Below are 17,485 nucleotides of genomic sequence, written 5' to 3'. Positions count from 1 at the left end.
TATTGTATCTTAGGAGATGATTGTTGGAGAACTGTTAGCACTGATGTGAGGGTAAATTCATCTTAAGGACAAAGTGTCCAACACTTGCCTCAGCCAAAAATCCATCACTTGCATTCTCTTATTTCATTTTCTGATTTCTTTTATTATACTTTGATTTCAGAAACTGATTAACATTGTTTACATATTTATGTTGCAAGGTTCGATTCAAAGAATTATTTGATTTCGTTCAAGAATCAAAAGGGATGAATCCATATTGATACGTTTAGATTCGGTAAATTATTGTTCTCCTTCTCAAATCTATTTCAGTAAGTCGAAATTACGTTTCGATTTCACGCAAATAAATAACATGATTTTTGTGAATATAATATTCACAAATTGGTGTAATTTCTCCAACAAAGACAACACAAAGTTTTACCTGAAAAACTCTAAAATTGGTAAGCATGTGCCAATAATTATTATGACCACGCAATATTTCTCACACCTTAATCATTCCTGCGTACAAACCATAAGATCCATGACTATCTCATAACTTGAGATGGAAAAAAACCACAGAGGGGAGGGCTCCTATTATGGGGTGCACAAAAAGATTGGCTAACTGTTCCTATTTCGATTATTGAAACTTTACCATAAAGTGGGAAATACAAAATATTCTATGTATGGGATAAAATCTTGCTTGTCTATTATTACCCTTTTCTTTTCTTTTTTTTCTTTTTTTTTTTAATGACACTCCATATTGTTTGAGAACACATATTAGGAAGCGACCTCAATTTTCATCTTCTTTGTTCCAACATTTTCCGGCAATGAAAACGATAACATAACCTCCGAAGATTGCTTACGTTTTTCTGTCACCTTAACCGGCTTCGATACATTGGAGCCAATAAGATGTGGAAAATTAAGCCGAGCTTTTGCGCCACGCAACTTGAAAGCCGCCCGATCATAAGCCAATGCTGCATCCTCTGACGTCTCATATGTGCCCAGCCAAATTCTTGAGCCTTTCTTGGAGGGATTCCTTATTTCTGCCGCAAACTTCCCCCACGGCCGCCGCCTCACGCCTATGTACCGCTTCCACTCTGATGGCACTTTGATTCCACGCACAGATTCCGACTCTTCTGACACAGTATCATCACAGCATGATAATCTATCATCAAATATTAGTATTCCAGGGCTTTCTGCAAAAAATGAACTGTTAAAGCTTGAGTTTTGGCTGTAAATTTCTGCATCGCATGAACTTATTTCTTTATAGCCGTCAACAGGGAAATCATCAGAATCATTTAAAAGATAATTTTGTATGGACTGAAGAAGGGCCATGTCTGAATCTGAAATGGGATTTGCATTCATTTTTTAGGATTCCTAAGTTTTGCTTACACACAATTAATGGTGTCAAATTAAGGATCTTTGTTCAATGTCAAAATCTATGATGTTTCTGGTTTATATATGCATGACAGACAACTAGTTATTCTTCGAGTGATTTCCATGAAGGTCCTCAATCCACGTGTCAAATAATTGATATTGTATATCACATGAAAGTTATGCTAATTCTTTAATACTCGAATAGAAATTTCTATTGTATGATGTTGACAAAAGATTCGATTAATTTAGACTAGTTGACCCCATGATTTCACATTATAATTTTTCTCTCTTATTTTCAATCATACAATTTTTCATAAAATAATATTACACATAAATTAAAAACGTATTTTTTTTTAATTTTTCAACAACACATTTTCCAAAAATCTATATAATATTGTCGCAGTGTCTTGACTCACTATTGATAAATGCAGAACTTATAGTATTTTTATTATTTTATCATTGATGGTGCCAAGGTTATTAAATGAATAAACAAAAGAATTTGGGACCATATTAAAAATATGCTACATGCTTACCTGATATGAGGACAAATCATTCGTCAATTTCATTGAATATTTGTATGATTGGTATCAAGCCCATGTTTGGTGGACCTAAAATTAATTTTATAGTATATTTTATTAAAATATGATAAAATATGTAATAAAAAAGTTATAAGTCCGATAAAATATGTGATTAAAATTAATTATTAATTTAAATTTAAATTTAAATTTAAATGTTAATCAGTATCAAACAATGGTCAATTATTTAGAATGCAATTTAGTAATTTATTTGACAATTTTGGACCTTTGGTCCTATTGTCAAAAGCACGAAACAATTGAATCACTTGTTCTAAAGATTACACTAAGGGTCACATTTTGTTTAAATCTTCAATCCATGATTGTGATATCTTCTTCTTCTTCTTTTTATTTTTTGGGGGAGGGGGGTTTGAAGCGTCCAAGTCCACAATTTCATTAAGTGGTTGAGTAGCGGTGAGACTTTGAAAACTTGATACTTTGCTTTCACTAACCAATACAATTTTTAAAGTTCACATTGAAAGTTATCATCGAGTAAAGATCCAAATTTACATTTTTAACAATTTTTAAGTTGCAAAGTTATCTCAATCTAACATGTATGAAATTGATTTTTAGCTATAAAATAATAACTAATATAAAAAATATTTTAATTAATTAATATTTATTTTTATTTTTATCTTTATCATTGAACAAAAATGTTAATTTAAAAATAGCAGTTAATTTCTTAGTTTTTATAGTTTTTGAATAATCAATGAGTTATTTCTGAATTTTTATAATATTAACTTACTGAATTAGTTTTTCTTTGATTTGACGTTGGAGTTTAGAAAAAGAAGATGATAAATCTTATACAAAAAAAATCTTTCAAGAAAAAAAATATTTATGAAAAATCAGTAATTACAAAATAAAATGCAAAATGTTAGATAATGTGTTACGCCCCTAACTGAACCATTTCGGAAAGTTCATCACCACATCAGGCGAGGCGTGGAACTCTCATCCGAAGTGGTTCCGATGTCACTTCACCAACGGAGATGACCTGCTATCACACTACGAGGCATAGATAATTCTGCAGGACTGACCGAAACGTCTTAATCCCCTGAGTCCGAGGCGAAATGAACCTCGTGGACCTCTGAGGATCCGCCACCGATTTCAGGATGAGATCTTTGTCAAGATCTTTTCTACCCCTAAGGTTTAAAGTGATTTGACGTCTCCATGAAACTAATTGATGTGACCTATCAACTTTATGTCAACTCAACTCAGGAGAAGTAACTACACGCCCACTTTACAGACGCGGCTGATTGACGCTTATGAGCAAATGCCTCATACCGTTCAGATGTACACACGTGTCTCACATCCAACGGCTCTCCTCACCTATAAATACCTAAGGTTTGGCAAGAGGCAAAGGTAATGAAACTCTTCTTATTTAGCACTCGATAGCAAGCAAATATATATTCTCCTCTCCACTATTTTGCACAACCTTGGTACTATTCCGATCACCTGAGCCTAACTTGACCGTCGGAGTGTATACGGCCGTCGCAACCCCGCTGGTCCCGGTCGTGTGCATCTGACCGTGCGTTGATTGTGTGCATGGAGGAATACGTGGAGTGGCTATCGGTTGACCACGTGGAGGGTCCAATTTTCGAGATCAACAGATTGGCGCCATCTGTGGGAAAAACTTCCCGTTCAAAGTTCTACATTCTCCATCGGAGAAAACACTGGAAAACTAGTGACTTACCCTGAAAAGGGCACGTTCTTGAAGAAGAACAAAGTCGAGTTATATCCCGAATTCTTATTGCCTTTGAAAAAGGAGATAGAATGAGTTCCAGTCATGAAGACGACAATCCCATGAGAGAGGCCTCTGAAGAAGAGGTGCCCCATAACAATGTCACTCACCAGAGATCCCATCATTGGCGTCGTCGAGGTGCAAGAAAAGCCATGGTCACTGAAAGGATGGCTCAAATAGCGGCGGGCATGAGAGACATCGCAGCTCAGAACATGGCGATGTGTGAATTTCTCATGCAAGCCCAAGGTCATCAGGGCTATCAAATGCCCCAAGAATCTTACCCAGTGCAGGAAGCCCCTGTATCCTGTTTTCGAGGCCATATGAGCCGACACACAGAGCGCCCCCTCGAAAGAAAAGTGGGCGCAGAAGCCAGCCAGCGGAACCACAGCTAGGGGACAATTTTCCTCAAGAATATAAGGAACAAAGGTCAATAAGCGTCTTTGACCGAATAGGGCAGGACCCTAGTAATAGGGCCCGCTCAATGCGAAGATCAGTTCGGCAAGACCAGGAACAAGAATAGGCACCTCCTCCTAGAAATAGGAGAGATAGAAGGAACCTAGTCGACTGGGGGAAGCCGAGGAGAAGCACCTCAACCTCCCCAGAATATTCGAGATGATGAAGGGTCGGATGGACCTTGTCGATCTTATGAAATCGATGATGGTGATGATAACCTCCCTTTTTCAAGGGAGATCCGAAGTTTCCCAATGCCGGCAAACTTCATGCCCCCTAAAATCCCCAAGTATGAAGGAAAGGGAGATCCGGAGAAGTATCTCACCAAGTACATGACACAGATGAGCCTTAGGGGAGCATCGCCTGCTTTGAAATGCAGAGCCTTCCACTTAACCCTGGGCGGAGCTGTCGAAGTGTGGTACAGCAGGCTTCTTCTCCTGAGCATTAGGAGTTGGCCAGATTTGAAGAAGACATTCTTAAATCAATACCTCTCACGCAAGGTAGGAGAGGCCCCAGTGCAGCGCCTGCAAGATATGAGGCAGACCCCTGGAGAGACGCTGAAAAGCTATCTCGCCAGGTTTACAGACGAAATCAAATGCTGCGAACAAGTTACTGACAGAGAAGCCCTTTCAGCTCTGAAAGGCGGCCTCAACATGAACACTTTGTTCTGGAGGGACGTGCGCAGCAAGAATCCTGCCACCTATGATGAACTGGTGGAAATGATGAGAGTAGAAATTGTCAGTGAGAAAATGATTGATTACCGAAATCGTGCCGTGCAAGGACTCCCTCCGCCTCATAGGCAGGTAGGTCGAGGACCTGCAGCGCACCTTGGCACTCAGTAATGGACTCAAGCAGGTCACACAATAGCTCCTACCTCCAGACAGGCATTGACTTTCACCACATTGAATGCAGTGCCGCTATTGGCATAGAGAATGCTCCTGGCGAAGCAGGACCATCCGAAAGAGATGATAATAATAAGAAGAAGAAGAATAAGCGATCAAACAGGCCCTTGGATGGGGCAAGATTCTGTACTTTTCATCAACTCTATGGGCATGACACTAGTGAATGCCGAGACGCTAACCGACATCCAGATCGAGACAACCCACATCCTTCCAGCAGGAGCGAATATCCTCGCAGATCCGCCTCCCCGAATAGGGGAGAGAGAGGGCATAAAGAGTAATCACCCCGAAGAAGAGAATCAAGAGACCGAGGACAGTCTAGACAGAGAAATCAGGCCCCATTCTCTGGGAGCAAAGTCATCAAGGAGATCGACCCAATCATTGGGGGACCTCACATCGGGGGCAACACCAGGAACGCCCAAAGAAATTATACAAGGGAAGTAAAGGACCCGCCAATGATTACCTACATTGTCAACAAGTCACAAGTAGTCGATAAAATGGCCCCAATCACCTTCTCCTAGGAAGATGCAAATGGAGTTCACCACCCCCATTGTGACGCATTGGTTGTAAGAGCCGTAGTGGCCAGAAACGGACTAAAACGCATGCTCGTCGACAATGGAAGTTCAGTGAACATACTGTTCAGCTCCACCTTCGACAAAATACAAATTGAACATGGGTTGATCCCTATGACCGTCCCACTATTTGGATTTACTAGAGACAACATCGTCTCACAAGGGCGGATCACTCTGCCCGTCGAGATGGGTTAAGCATCCCTAGTGGCCCAACACTTCATGTAATTCTTAGTGGTAGACCACAGATCGATTTATCATGGAGTATTGGGCAGACCTACTTTGAAAGATCTTTGGGCCGTCACTTCCATCCACTACTTGTGTATGAAATTCTCAATTGAACATGGGATTGCTACGGTTCGATGCGACCAGATGGGCTCCAAGGTATGTTATTTGAACTTTCTGAGAAAGTTGGAGATCATAACTGAAGTTGCTAATGAAGCCAGTATGGACGTGAAAATGTTCGACGCACCTGAATAAGGGCATACCTCCTAACAGGAGAAAGACGTCAACATGGAAGAGGCTCCTGAACCAGGACAACCTCTTGACGAGTTAGATCCCCAGATAATTGACTCTGAACCAAATACAACTACAATGGAAGAACTAGAGAATTTCTCTATCAACCCAGAGGACCCTAGGCAGGTCTTGCGAATAGGGAAGGCACTGTTCCCTAAAGCGAAAGAGGAGATGGTAAGCTTTCTGAAAATGAACTTGGATGTCTTCGCTTGGAAGCATGGAGACATGGTGGGGATAGATCTAAGGATCAGTTGCCATCATCTTAACATCAACTTCTCCTGTGCCCCTAATCGGCAGAAAAGACGTGCCCTCAACCCAGAAAGGGTACGAGGCTCTCAAGGACAAAGTAGGCAAGCTTAGCCACAGTGGTTTCATAAGAGAAGCCATCTACTCAAGGTGGATATCAAACCCGGTCCTGGTGAAAAAGCCTAGCGGGAAGTGGAGGGTATGCGTAGACTTTACCAACTTGAATAAGGCATGCCCTAAAGACAGCTTCCCACTTCTAAGAATAGACCAACTTGTGGATTTCACTGCTGGACATGAACTATTGAGCTTTATGGATGCGTATTCGGGGTACAATCAGATGCCCATGTTCCGACCTGACGAGGAAGCTACGTCATTCATCACAGACAGAGGACTCTACTGCTACAAAGTCATGCCCTTCGGATTGAAAAATGTCGGAGCCACATATCAGAGACTGGTCAACATGATGTTTGTCGAACTCATTGGCAGAACCATAGAGGTCTACGTGGATGACATGCTGGTCAAAAGCCTCTAGGCAAGCGAACGCGTAAATCATCTCGACCAAACCTTTCAGATACTTAGAAAATATAAAATGAAGTTGAATCCCTTCAAGTGCACCTTTGGGGTGGCTTCAGGTCAGTTCTTGGGGTATATTGTTAACCAAAGAGGAATTGAAGCCAATCCAGTAAAGATAACAACCTTGCTGGAAATGAGGTCACCTCAGAAATCGAAGGAGGTCCAAAGCCTTAATGGTCGAATGGCTGCACTCAGTCGCTTCATCTCCAGAGCCACTGATAAGAGCTTACCCTTCTTCAAGGTGCTTAAGCAACGAAATAAGTTCTAATGGACTTCTGAGTGCGAAGAACCCTTCCAGGCACTGAAAAAGCACCTCGGAGAGGCACCCCTTCTGTCAAAACCTCGACCAAAAGATTCTCTGCTGCTGTATTTGGCAGTATCGGACATGGCGGTCAGCGCTGTTCTAGTCAGAGAAGAAAATGAACGACAGTTGCCAGTGTATTACATCAGCAAAGCATTCTTCCCAGCTGAAACATGGAGAAATTGGCACTTGTCCTCATCACAGCCTCAAAGAAACTGAGGCCATACTTCTAGGCCCACTCTATCGACGTTCTCACCAATTTTCCATTGAAATAGGTGCTGCAGAGAACAGACGCATCAGGACACCTGCTAAAATGGGCAATCAAGCTCAGCGAATCCGACATATTGTTCTGACCTCGACATGCCATCAAGGGCCAGGCCCTTGCAGATTTTGTGATTGAGTTTGCCAAAATCCCAGAAATGGATGCAATAATGGAACCAGCCGAGCCTCCAACCTGGAAACTGTTTGTAGATGGATCCTCAGGAGAGCCAAGCTCCGAGGCAGGAATAGTCTTGGAAAGCCCAGAAGGTCACAGCTAAATTGCGCAGTAAGGTTCAGCTTCAAAATCTCAAACAACGCTGTCGAATACGAAGCCCTTCTAGCGGGCCTTAGATTGGCAAGAGAGACGCAGGTAGCAGCGATTCTCAGCTGATAGTGAATCAGGTCAGTGGAAGCTTTACGACCAAAGACAGCGGTATGGTCGCATGTTTGAAATTGGTTCTGGACCTAGTCTCCTAATTTGAAAGGTTCGAATTGATTCAAGTCCCATGCCTAGAGAACACACACGCAGACGCCCTCTCAAAATTGGCCAGCAGCAAGGATTCTGAGTTATTAAAAGTTGTCCCTATTGAACACCTGGTAAAGCGCTCCATTTTCGTAAGAGAATAGGTACTTTGGACAGAAGGCACCCCATTATGGATGTAGCCCGTCATCGCCTACCTAAAGGATCAGACACTACCTGGTTCTAGAAGTGAGGCAAGGAAGTTGAAGAAAAGGGCTGCGCACTTCGTCCTGAAAGAGGATGTGCTCTACATAAGAGGCTTCGCCTCACCACTTCTCAGATGTGTCGGAGGTGAAGAGGCCGCATATATACTTAGGGAAATCCATGAGGAAATTTGCAAAAATCACTCCGGAGGAGCGGCCCTGGCACACAAGGTTCTCCGTCAAGGCTATTTCTGGCAGACCCTGAAAAGGGATACTTACCAGTTTGTCCAGAAATGTGACAAGTGCCAGTGCTCCTTGAATATTCAAAGGCAGCCTTCTCAGAACCTCTTTGTGGTAACCAGGCCCTGGCCATTCGTCAAGTGGGGCATCGACTTCATTGGTCCACTCACTAAAGGAAGAGGAAGCACGACCTTCGCCATTGACTACTTCACCAAGTTGGTCAAGGCTGAACCTCTTGCGAAGATTACTGAGGCAAATACGACAAAATTCGTCTGGAAGAATATCATTTGCAGGTTCGGTATTCCCCACTCCTTAGTGTCTGACAATGGGAGACAGTTCGACAATAGGAAAATGTGAGAATTGTGCGATGAACTGGGGATAAAAAAGGATTTCTCAACGCCTCATCACCCGCAAGCAAATGGACAAGTTGAGGTAGTAAACAAAAGCATCAAGCTTAGCCTGAAAAGAAAGCTTGACACATCAAAGGGAGCTTAGGTTGATGAAGTTCCCCACGTCCTCTGGGTAATCTTAACCACAAGCCGAACTACAACTGGGAAAACACCATTCTCAATGACCTACGGGGCCGAGGCCATGAGCTTGGTCGAGGTCGAAGTCCCATCACACCGTCGAATACACTACAACGAGATCAGTAACGACAAGGCCCGGGTGAACGAACTCTACCTTCTTGAAGAAAAGAGGGATACCTTTTAGGTGAATTTGGCAAAGTATCATAGGAAGATGACCCGCTATTACAACTCCAAGGTCAGAAACTGAATTCTTCGCCTGGGAGACCTCGTCCTCAGGAGGGTCTTCCAATCATCAAAGCCAACCAGGTCAGGAGTGCTTGGACCGAATTGGGAGGGTCCTTATCGCATCTGCAGGGAATCCCGACCTGGCACTTTCAAAATTGAAGACATGGCAGGGAAAGCACTACCTCATCAATGGAACATCAAACATTTAAGGAAATATTATCAGTGATGAGTTTTTGTTCCGATCCGATCTCAATGTTGTCTGATAAGTGTGTGTCCCGATCCGATCTCATTTGTAATTTTCCTATCTTATTGAGCGCTGAAAATGCCTTGGTAATGGATAATGTAACTTTTTAAAGTATTGATACTTCAATTCTTTGTCACATTGATTATCAAATTGTTACCTCAGTCCCTCAGTATTATTACTTAAATGATCCGATCTTTTGATTATTGTTAAGAGACGCTTGGTGATTACTTGAGTGATCTGATCTGATTATTGTTAAGAGGCGCCTAATTATTACTTAAGTGATCCAATCTGATTATTTTCAAGAGATGCTTGATGATTATTTAAGTGGTCCGATCTTCTGATTGTTAAGAGGCGCTTAGTTTTAAAGTTTGTCATACATATATGCATAAACAGATCAATACGATAAGAAAGTAGAAGCAATAACACTTAAAATTTCTTTTTTCATTTCATTCACTTCAAATTTACAAGAGGTCAAAGCCATTACAAAATAAGCCCTACTCTACGGAAGGCTCCTCCCCACCAGCTTCAGCCTCAGAAGCTGTTGGAGCGTCCTCTGCCAGCCTATCAGGCCGGCCTCCAGTAGGTCCCCCGAACTCTGCCTCTAAAGATGAGATGTCCAAAGTAGGGTGAACCTCTTTTAGCCGACCCTATATGCCTTGGGCACTCCAGGAGGCCCAGAAATTAGCAAAGTCATCGTACATGGAATGTTTCTCGAAGTGGTCAATGAAATTCTGAATAGTCACTTACCCTGCCGACTTCAACTTCTCCTTCAAGGAGGCAATTTCCTCAAACTGGGCCTTCGTCCTCTGCCTCAGCTCAGCTTTCTCTTTATTGGAGGCCTCCAGAGCCTCCGTGGCGAGCCGGTGGTGCTCGTTGGCATGATCCACTCTTCGGGTCATGGCAGCCACCTGGCATTCCGCTTCATAGAGCTCCTTCTTTAGCCACTCTACATCTCCAGCAGCAGCCGCTAGCAGGGCCTCAGCCTCCATCCTCCTTTTCTCCTCCTCCGTGGCCTTAGCCCAGGCCTCCCTCACCTTGTCCCTATATTGCATCGCCTCTTCAAGGCGCTTGGCGAGGTCTTCCCTCTTGACGTTTAGGTCCTACACCAAGCCCTCGAGCTGGATGCTGGTGCTCAGAGCCTAGGCCACACATGTACTATTGACCGCCACCAGGTCCTCGACTGTGTAAGAGGCGGTATGGTCCCTCCATTCTTCAGTCCAATACTTATTGTGGACTACCACCACTACAGTCATTTTTGGAGGAAGAGCCTCCAGTACTTCTTTAACGGGCTCCTCGGAGTTCGAACCCATGAAGTCCACCTCCTTGGAGGGACGAGCTCTTTTCTTCTTAAGCTCCCCCGGCACCTGGGCGAGAGGGACGGCAGCAACTGGCGCCCTCGTTGGGGCAGGAGAAGCCTCTGATGGCGCGGACGTTCTCTCTGGAATGGCCACCCCAGTAGGAATTTTGGTTTGCCTCATAATGGAGGGTGGCCTCGCCACCGTTTGCCGCTTGGAAGGGGCAGCAGGTTTCTTGCCCTTCCGAAGCAGGTTCGCCTCTGGATCCTCAGGCACCTACTCCTTCGTCGGAGGTGGGAGCCTCTTGCTGGCATCCATTAAGTCCTCCATCTGCTTCTTGTAAGAGGAGGCGGAGGTCTTTAAGGCCCTCGCCTCGGCCATCATCTTTTGTATTGTTTTGAAGTTAGGCTGGAGAGCCATCTTCTTATTGAAGTTACCTGTAAGAAACAAGTAAATTAGTACAAGTGTAAATGACTCGAAAATATTCAAAGGTGTTCGCTTCGAGACATTACCTTGTGAGGACATCAGATCGTGCGTCACAAAATGGAGGTTCTTTCTGATCAGCCGATGGAACGACCTCTTCTTTGGAGGCAACTGATCGATCATGCAGACGATCTCGAAATCGTCTGAAGACAGCTCACACCGAGGAAAAGTGCCTTCAAAAAATGAATACGAGTATTAGTTATAATCCAAACCGAAGAGAATAAAGAAGAAATACAGCTATAATACTCACTAAGTGTCGAATACTTCGTGGGGACTGTAAGAGGTGCCAGGGGGTCCCCCTCCATCGTGTCCCATCTCCCGGCAACCCAGCACTACGAGCTCTTTCACTCTTTGATGGAGCTTGGCAGATCGAGCACGAATGGAGTGTGGGAACCCCAAGAGGTCAGGTAATACCAGCCCCTGGTCTTATCCCCTCGGTTGTCACTTTCGAAATATAGAGGGTCTGAAAAACTGAGAAGGGCATCTCCACTCCTAGTGACGCCTCTTTTCATAACATCCAGGAGCCCACAATCTGGCTCTAGGAGTTCAGATTCAGTTGGGTCGGTGCTAAGCCATAAGACCTAAGCGCCATCCGAAAAAATGGGTGAATTGGAAGACTAAGGCCAGCCCTAAGGATTGCCTCACTTATTGCTACACACCCTGGCCTAGGGTAGCAGGCCCTCTCGTCAGGCTCGAGTAGGATCAGGTATCCTATATTTGGTCCTAAATCTTTTTAGGTCGGCCTCCTTTAGCTTGGATGGGTAATCTGACGCCTCCCAATGCACAGAGGTGTCTACTGGGCTATTTGGCCTCTTCCAAATATTCTCCCCCCTAGTATCGCCTCGGTTACTTTGGAGGAGGTCGCACCATCGATCTAGGCCATTGAAATGAAATGCCAGATTTGATCTACGCCTAAGATCTTGCTGTGATCCTCACACTCACATTTAACGTGTCACCTAGATCACCACCAGGCGTCAACAATAAGTAGCCGCAGCAGCCTTTTAGGGGAATGGGTGTTGCATCCAACTGTCACCTTGGAAATACGCAACAGCTGTCAAATCATTTAACGTCATATACGCCAGCCTCGAAATGATCTCCTCACTCAACTTTACAAAGCTTAGACGCACCTGACACGAAATCCCCCGTGGGGTAATCGCCTCGGTCGCTGCGTTCCTTCCTAAACTTTACAAACTTTTAGCCATCTCCTAACGCGTTGTCCCTGTGGGTCAGCACACCAGTGAAAAATGAGCTCCTCACTCAACTTTACAAAGCTTAGGCGTACCTGACGTGGAATCCCCTGTGGGTCATCACTTCGGTAGCTGCGTTCCCTCCTAAGCTTTACAAAGTTTTAGCCATCTCCCAACGTGTCGTCCCCTGTGGGTCAGTGCACCAGCGGTAGATGAACTCTTCACTCAACTTTACAAAGTTTAGGAGCACCTGGCGCGGAGTCCCCTGTTGGTCATCGCCTCGGCCGCTGCGTTGACCATCTCCCCCCACATCGTCAAGCTCGTTAACACCTCGACCTCACGTAAATTTTCTCCCTCACACAGTGGCGAAGATTTAGCGCATCTGCCTATGATCAACAATTCACTGAACACAGAAAATCGACCCTTAAGTTCTCACAAGTCATGGTCCCCAACCCGAGGCGCACATACCTGATCGGGAAGACAAATCCACCCATGATATAAATATTCATACCCGGACTTGGGGGATCACTATTACGCCCCTAATTGAACCACTTTGGAAAGTCCACCACCACATCAGGCGAGGCATGGAACTCTCATCCGAAGTGGTTCTCCTAAGTGGTCCTGATGTCACTTCACCAACGGAGATGACCTGCTATCACACGACGAGGCATAGATAATTCTGCAGGACTGACCGAAGTGTCCTAACCCCTTGAATCCGAGGTGAAATGAACCCCGTGGACCTCTGAGGATCCGTCGCCGATTTCAGGATGAGATCTTTGTCAAGATCTTTTCTGCCCCTAAGGTTTAAAGTGATTTGACGTCTCCATGAGGTTAATTGATGTGATCAATCAACTTTATGTCAACTCAACTCGAGAGAAGTAACTACTTACCCACTCTACAAACGCGGCTGATTGACGTCTATGAGCAGACGCCTCATACCGTTCAGATGTATACACGTGTCTCACATCCAACGACTCTCCTCACCTATAAATACCTAAGGCTTGGCAAGAGGCAAAGGTAATGAAACTCTTCCTATTTAGTACTCCATAGCAAGCAAATATATATTCTCCCCTGTTATTTTGCACAACATTGGTACTATTCCGATCACCTGAGCCTAACTTGATCGTCGGAGTGTATATGGTCGTCGCCACCCCCACTGGTCCCGACCGTGTTCATCTGACCGTGCATTGATTGTGCAGATGGAGGAATACTTGGAGCGGCTATCGGTTGGCCACGTGGAGGGTCCAATTTCCGAGGTCAACGTAATGTAACATGTAGATTTAATTTGTTATTTCAGTTAAGGAATTTTTTTCATGTTTAACTATTTATAATAGCATATTTACTAAATTTTCATCAAAGAGTGTTCTTTGGAATATAAATTTATAAATATAATATATGAAGTATAATTACACTCTATATACAGTATGCAATTTGTAAATTTCTCATTTGATAAAAAGATACAAGGGTCTTTCCATATTCTTCATTTAATACAGCTAAAAAATAAAAATAAAGAATAAAAATTAATGGATAGAAATTTTTAGAAAGAAAATATTCTTCATCTTCACCTATGCCACCCACACCCTATAGCCTCCACCCATCCACCGACCACCAACCACCGCCACTTCCCACCCCATAATCATCGAATCTGGTTTTTCGGCGAAACCTGATCTCCAAATCTCATTTCGTTTATACAAAATTCTCTGGTTTGTCGTGAAATTAAAGATTGGGAGATTTGGATGTGTGGTTTTAATTTAGCAAGGGTGGGTGAGCGGTGGTGCAAGAATGAGGTAGGTGAACAACATAAACATTTTATTTTTATTTTTTGTTCATGGAGTTTAATTATTTTGTCAATTATTTATTTTTATTTTGTTAATTATCTTATTTGCTATTAATGAGAAAAATATGGAGGGAAAAATGAATGAATATTTCTTTTGAAAAATATTCATTTAAATACTCAATTAATCTTATTAAAAATGAATGATTTAAGTAACTAACTCAATTCATCTTCTGAGTAGAGCAAAGTTGAAGAGTTGGATTACTTGACTAGATTACCTAATTTGATGATAGGGGTGACAATGAGGTGAAAGCGGAGCGAGACTTTCAGACGATCATTATCATTCTCACGTCATTGATGATTTTTGAGAGTTGGGTGGGGATTATAAATTTCAGATTCAGCATCTAGCTTAATTAATTTTTTTAGTTACTATTTAAATCAAGATACAAAAGTAACTTAAAATTATATAAATATAAAGAATTAAGGCGGTGTGTGCGAGACGGGGTTTATTACCATCCATACTTGTGGAACAAGTGAAGTTTGAGCACACAAGTTAATTTCATTCATGGTTACTGAAAGTTATACTTAGTCACTTTGATCATTAAATTTTAAATTGTTTGATACTTATCATTGAACATCAGAAATTAGTCAGTCGAAGAATAGAGGTTTGACATTCATTTTTAAACTAAACATTCTACGTATTCATATGCTATGTAGTATGATTTAACTGGAATTCTTTAGGTTTGATGGCTTGGCTAACGAATATGTAGAAATTTCAGATAAACAATGTACCTCAATTAAATCAGTGGATAGAATGAAATATTTTCTCAAGATCCATGAAGAATTTGAAATAAATTAAAATTAAGTGACCATTAATAAAATATTTCACTCTATAAGTTTAATAATCTTATATAGTATTTTATGATTACTATATAATTTTTAAAAATAAAAGGACTTTTGAAGATGTCCTTACAACTATTTCGAAAGCCCTTCAGTTAATAATATATTTCAATCACATATTCTGTTAATTAAATAATTTTATTGTAAATTTATTTTTTCCCACTTTTGATTACATATTCTCCAAAAATTTATTTTTTTATAAAATTTATTTTAATAAAATGAGGCTTGAACATGTTTATGATGTCCTTACTCTTTAGGATCGGGATGTCTTCCAAATAAATCGTGCTAGACGGACAGGACCATGTCCGATGGGGACACGACGTGGCCCTCTCCATCTAGATTAAATTCCTTCCAAATTCCCATAAAAAAATGTTTTCTACCATATGTGACATTTAGTACTTGAAAGACAGATTTCTCTTTCTTATTTCTTCCAATTATAATAAAATTTCTTTTATTGCATGTGTTACATGAAAGTAGTAGTTATTTGACAAGACTACTAACGAATTCTATCACATACTTCATCGAATCCAAGAATAATTTTTCCGACAATTTTTCAATCGCTTTGTCATTTTATTGTAAGCTTATCTTCAACTAATGGCATGTACATGTGGTAGACATGGCTTTTTATAATATATTAGAAATTTTAATATAATACCAATAAAAAATCTGTATTCTAAAAAGTTCGTCTAAACTTGAAACTTGGAGAAAACATCCTTCATGATGGCAAGGTTTGAAAAAGGTGGTCAACTACCTAATGTGCACCTAGGCAGAAAAATGTGATGGCATTTTATGTGGTGAGGTAAGTTCAATCCTACAAAAAAGTTTGATGTTCGATAAAATCTCGCAAGTATATAGGATCGTTGATGAGTAATAGATAAAGTGAGTTTAGAGTAATTGTCCCACGAGAAATAATGTTTAATTTTAGTAGTTGTTGTCAAGTTCGATAAAGAGTAACATCAAAAGAGATTTTTTCTGATTTTCTAATCTAATTTTAACTAAGAAACCAACTAAAAGGGTTTCTCTCTCTCTCTCTCTCTCTCTCTCTCTCTCTCTCTCTCTCTCTCTCTATAGCAAATATGTGATGAATGTATTGGATTTTTGAATCCCGTATTAGTATTATTTTCAATTCTCAGCTTATAAAAAAAAGTAGTATTATTTTTCTAATGTTAATGACAATATCAAATTATGCGTAACATGACTCGATTTTATTCCTAGTCCAAATTAATATGAAAAACATGTATTTAATAACAGGATTGTTTCATGCAATCGCACACGCTATGCATATTATTCCTAATATCTATTACCCAATGTGTCAAATATGTAGTGTTTTTATTTATTGTGAGACTCTCAACACTACAAATAGTCAATAAGTTACCTAAATGTTAATCAAGCATTCAAGCAACACAATGTAGATGCATAAATAATTAAGAAACTCAAGAAATTACTAAATTTACGAGTTTTGAATTACAAACAACAACTAATAAGATTCATCATCCACCAAATACAACGAAAAACTTAGCTTAACATTCTTATAATTAAATTACATAAGAATATATAGAAAAACATCAGCAAAAAATAAGAAGAGATAGAAAAAGTAGGAGAAATCCATATTCTTGGATCAAATCTTGAAATCGGGCCATGAATATTCAAAATCCTTGTATGATTTGCTTTAAATTGATGTAGAGACTTGTTCTTCGCCTCCAAAATTTGTAGAATATGATGAAATTCAGGTCGAATGGGGGATCGCCATGTTCTGGTCGAGTTTTGGTATTTAAAGGATGCCAAGAAAGATTGCATTGAATTGTTACCAAAACAAAAATAAGGAAAATCAAAATTTTCCCCTTTTTATACTTAAGTGCATGCCTCGCCTGTAAGCAAAGGCGAGTGCTTTGGTCTCTCTTTGGGGTAGTTTTTTCTTCCAATATTTGATTATGGTAATTCAAAATGCATTGAAAAACTAATTCAAATGGCTATAATTTTTCTTGAAATATCATTTTTTCCAATTTGAACGTCTACTATACCAAAAGGAGGTCTCCATTTGAGGCTTAAAGTTCAGAGCATAACTCTTTCAACCGGAAATTGATATTTAATAATATTTTGACTATATTTCATTCCTTTGACTTCTTTTCTCGTCCAATTGAAATCTAACACTCTCAATCTTCATTATGAGGACCGTCACTATTTTTTTAGTATTTGCACTTTAGTCCCCCACGCTTTGCAATTCTTCGTTCTTTTTTATTTTTAGCTTGTTTTCTCCAATTTTCATCAAATCACAATTTTTACCTATTAAACACAATACATAACAAATTAAGTAGTATTTCGATCAAAGAACTAGAGAATATCATTATTTAATGCCCCGAATAAGTGTATGAATTGTACTTATCATAAACTCAAAGAATAAATAAGTGATTAAAAACATAAGCTAGCCCCAAACCTACCCACAAAGTTTTTGGACTCCATCTTTTTATGTCC

General features: G+C 41.0%; 2 protein-coding genes across 2 annotated transcripts; one reads left to right on the top strand and one right to left on the bottom strand.

Moving 5' to 3' along the window:
* Positions 1-565: 565 nt before the first annotated feature.
* LOC111383742 (ethylene-responsive transcription factor 1-like) lies at positions 566-1,346 on the bottom strand. The gene has a single exon (XM_023007883.1). It carries the CDS (start codon positions 1,336-1,338, stop codon positions 751-753), a length of 588 nt encoding a protein of 195 aa, XP_022863651.1. The 5' UTR covers positions 1,339-1,346; the 3' UTR covers positions 566-750.
* Positions 1,347-5,950: 4,604 nt separating this feature from the next.
* On the top strand, positions 5,951-6,872 carry LOC111383741. The gene is made up of 4 exons (XM_023007882.1): positions 5,951-5,962; positions 6,077-6,268; positions 6,414-6,539; positions 6,678-6,872. The coding sequence occupies exons 1-4, from the start codon at positions 5,951-5,953 to the stop codon at positions 6,870-6,872; spliced, it is 525 nt and encodes a 174-aa protein (XP_022863650.1).
* Positions 6,873-17,485: the final 10,613 nt, after the last annotated feature.

Source organism: Olea europaea, unplaced genomic scaffold (assembly GCF_002742605.1).
Source record: "Olea europaea var. sylvestris unplaced genomic scaffold, O_europaea_v1 scaffold2747, whole genome shotgun sequence".
Classification (NCBI taxonomy): domain Eukaryota; kingdom Viridiplantae; phylum Streptophyta; class Magnoliopsida; order Lamiales; family Oleaceae; genus Olea; species Olea europaea.
The sequence above is the reverse complement of the archived record's forward strand: the minus strand, read 5'-3'. Positions and strand labels throughout refer to the sequence as shown.

What these genes read in the sequence shown, in the direction of transcription:
- LOC111383741 (XM_023007882.1), top strand. An exon ending in CTAAAGCGAAAGAGGAGATG is followed by an intron (nt 6,269 to 6,413) that starts GTAAGCTTTCTG and finishes CCCTCAACCCAG; the next exon opens with AAAGGGTACGAGGCTCTCAA. An exon ending in AGCCTAGCGGGAAGTGGAGG is followed by an intron (nt 6,540 to 6,677) that starts GTATGCGTAGAC and finishes GGGTACAATCAG; the next exon opens with ATGCCCATGTTCCGACCTGA.
- LOC111383742 (XM_023007883.1), bottom strand. Translation starts at nt 1,338, where the DNA reads ATGAATGCAAATCCCATTTCAGATTCAGACATGGCCCTTCTTCAGTCC.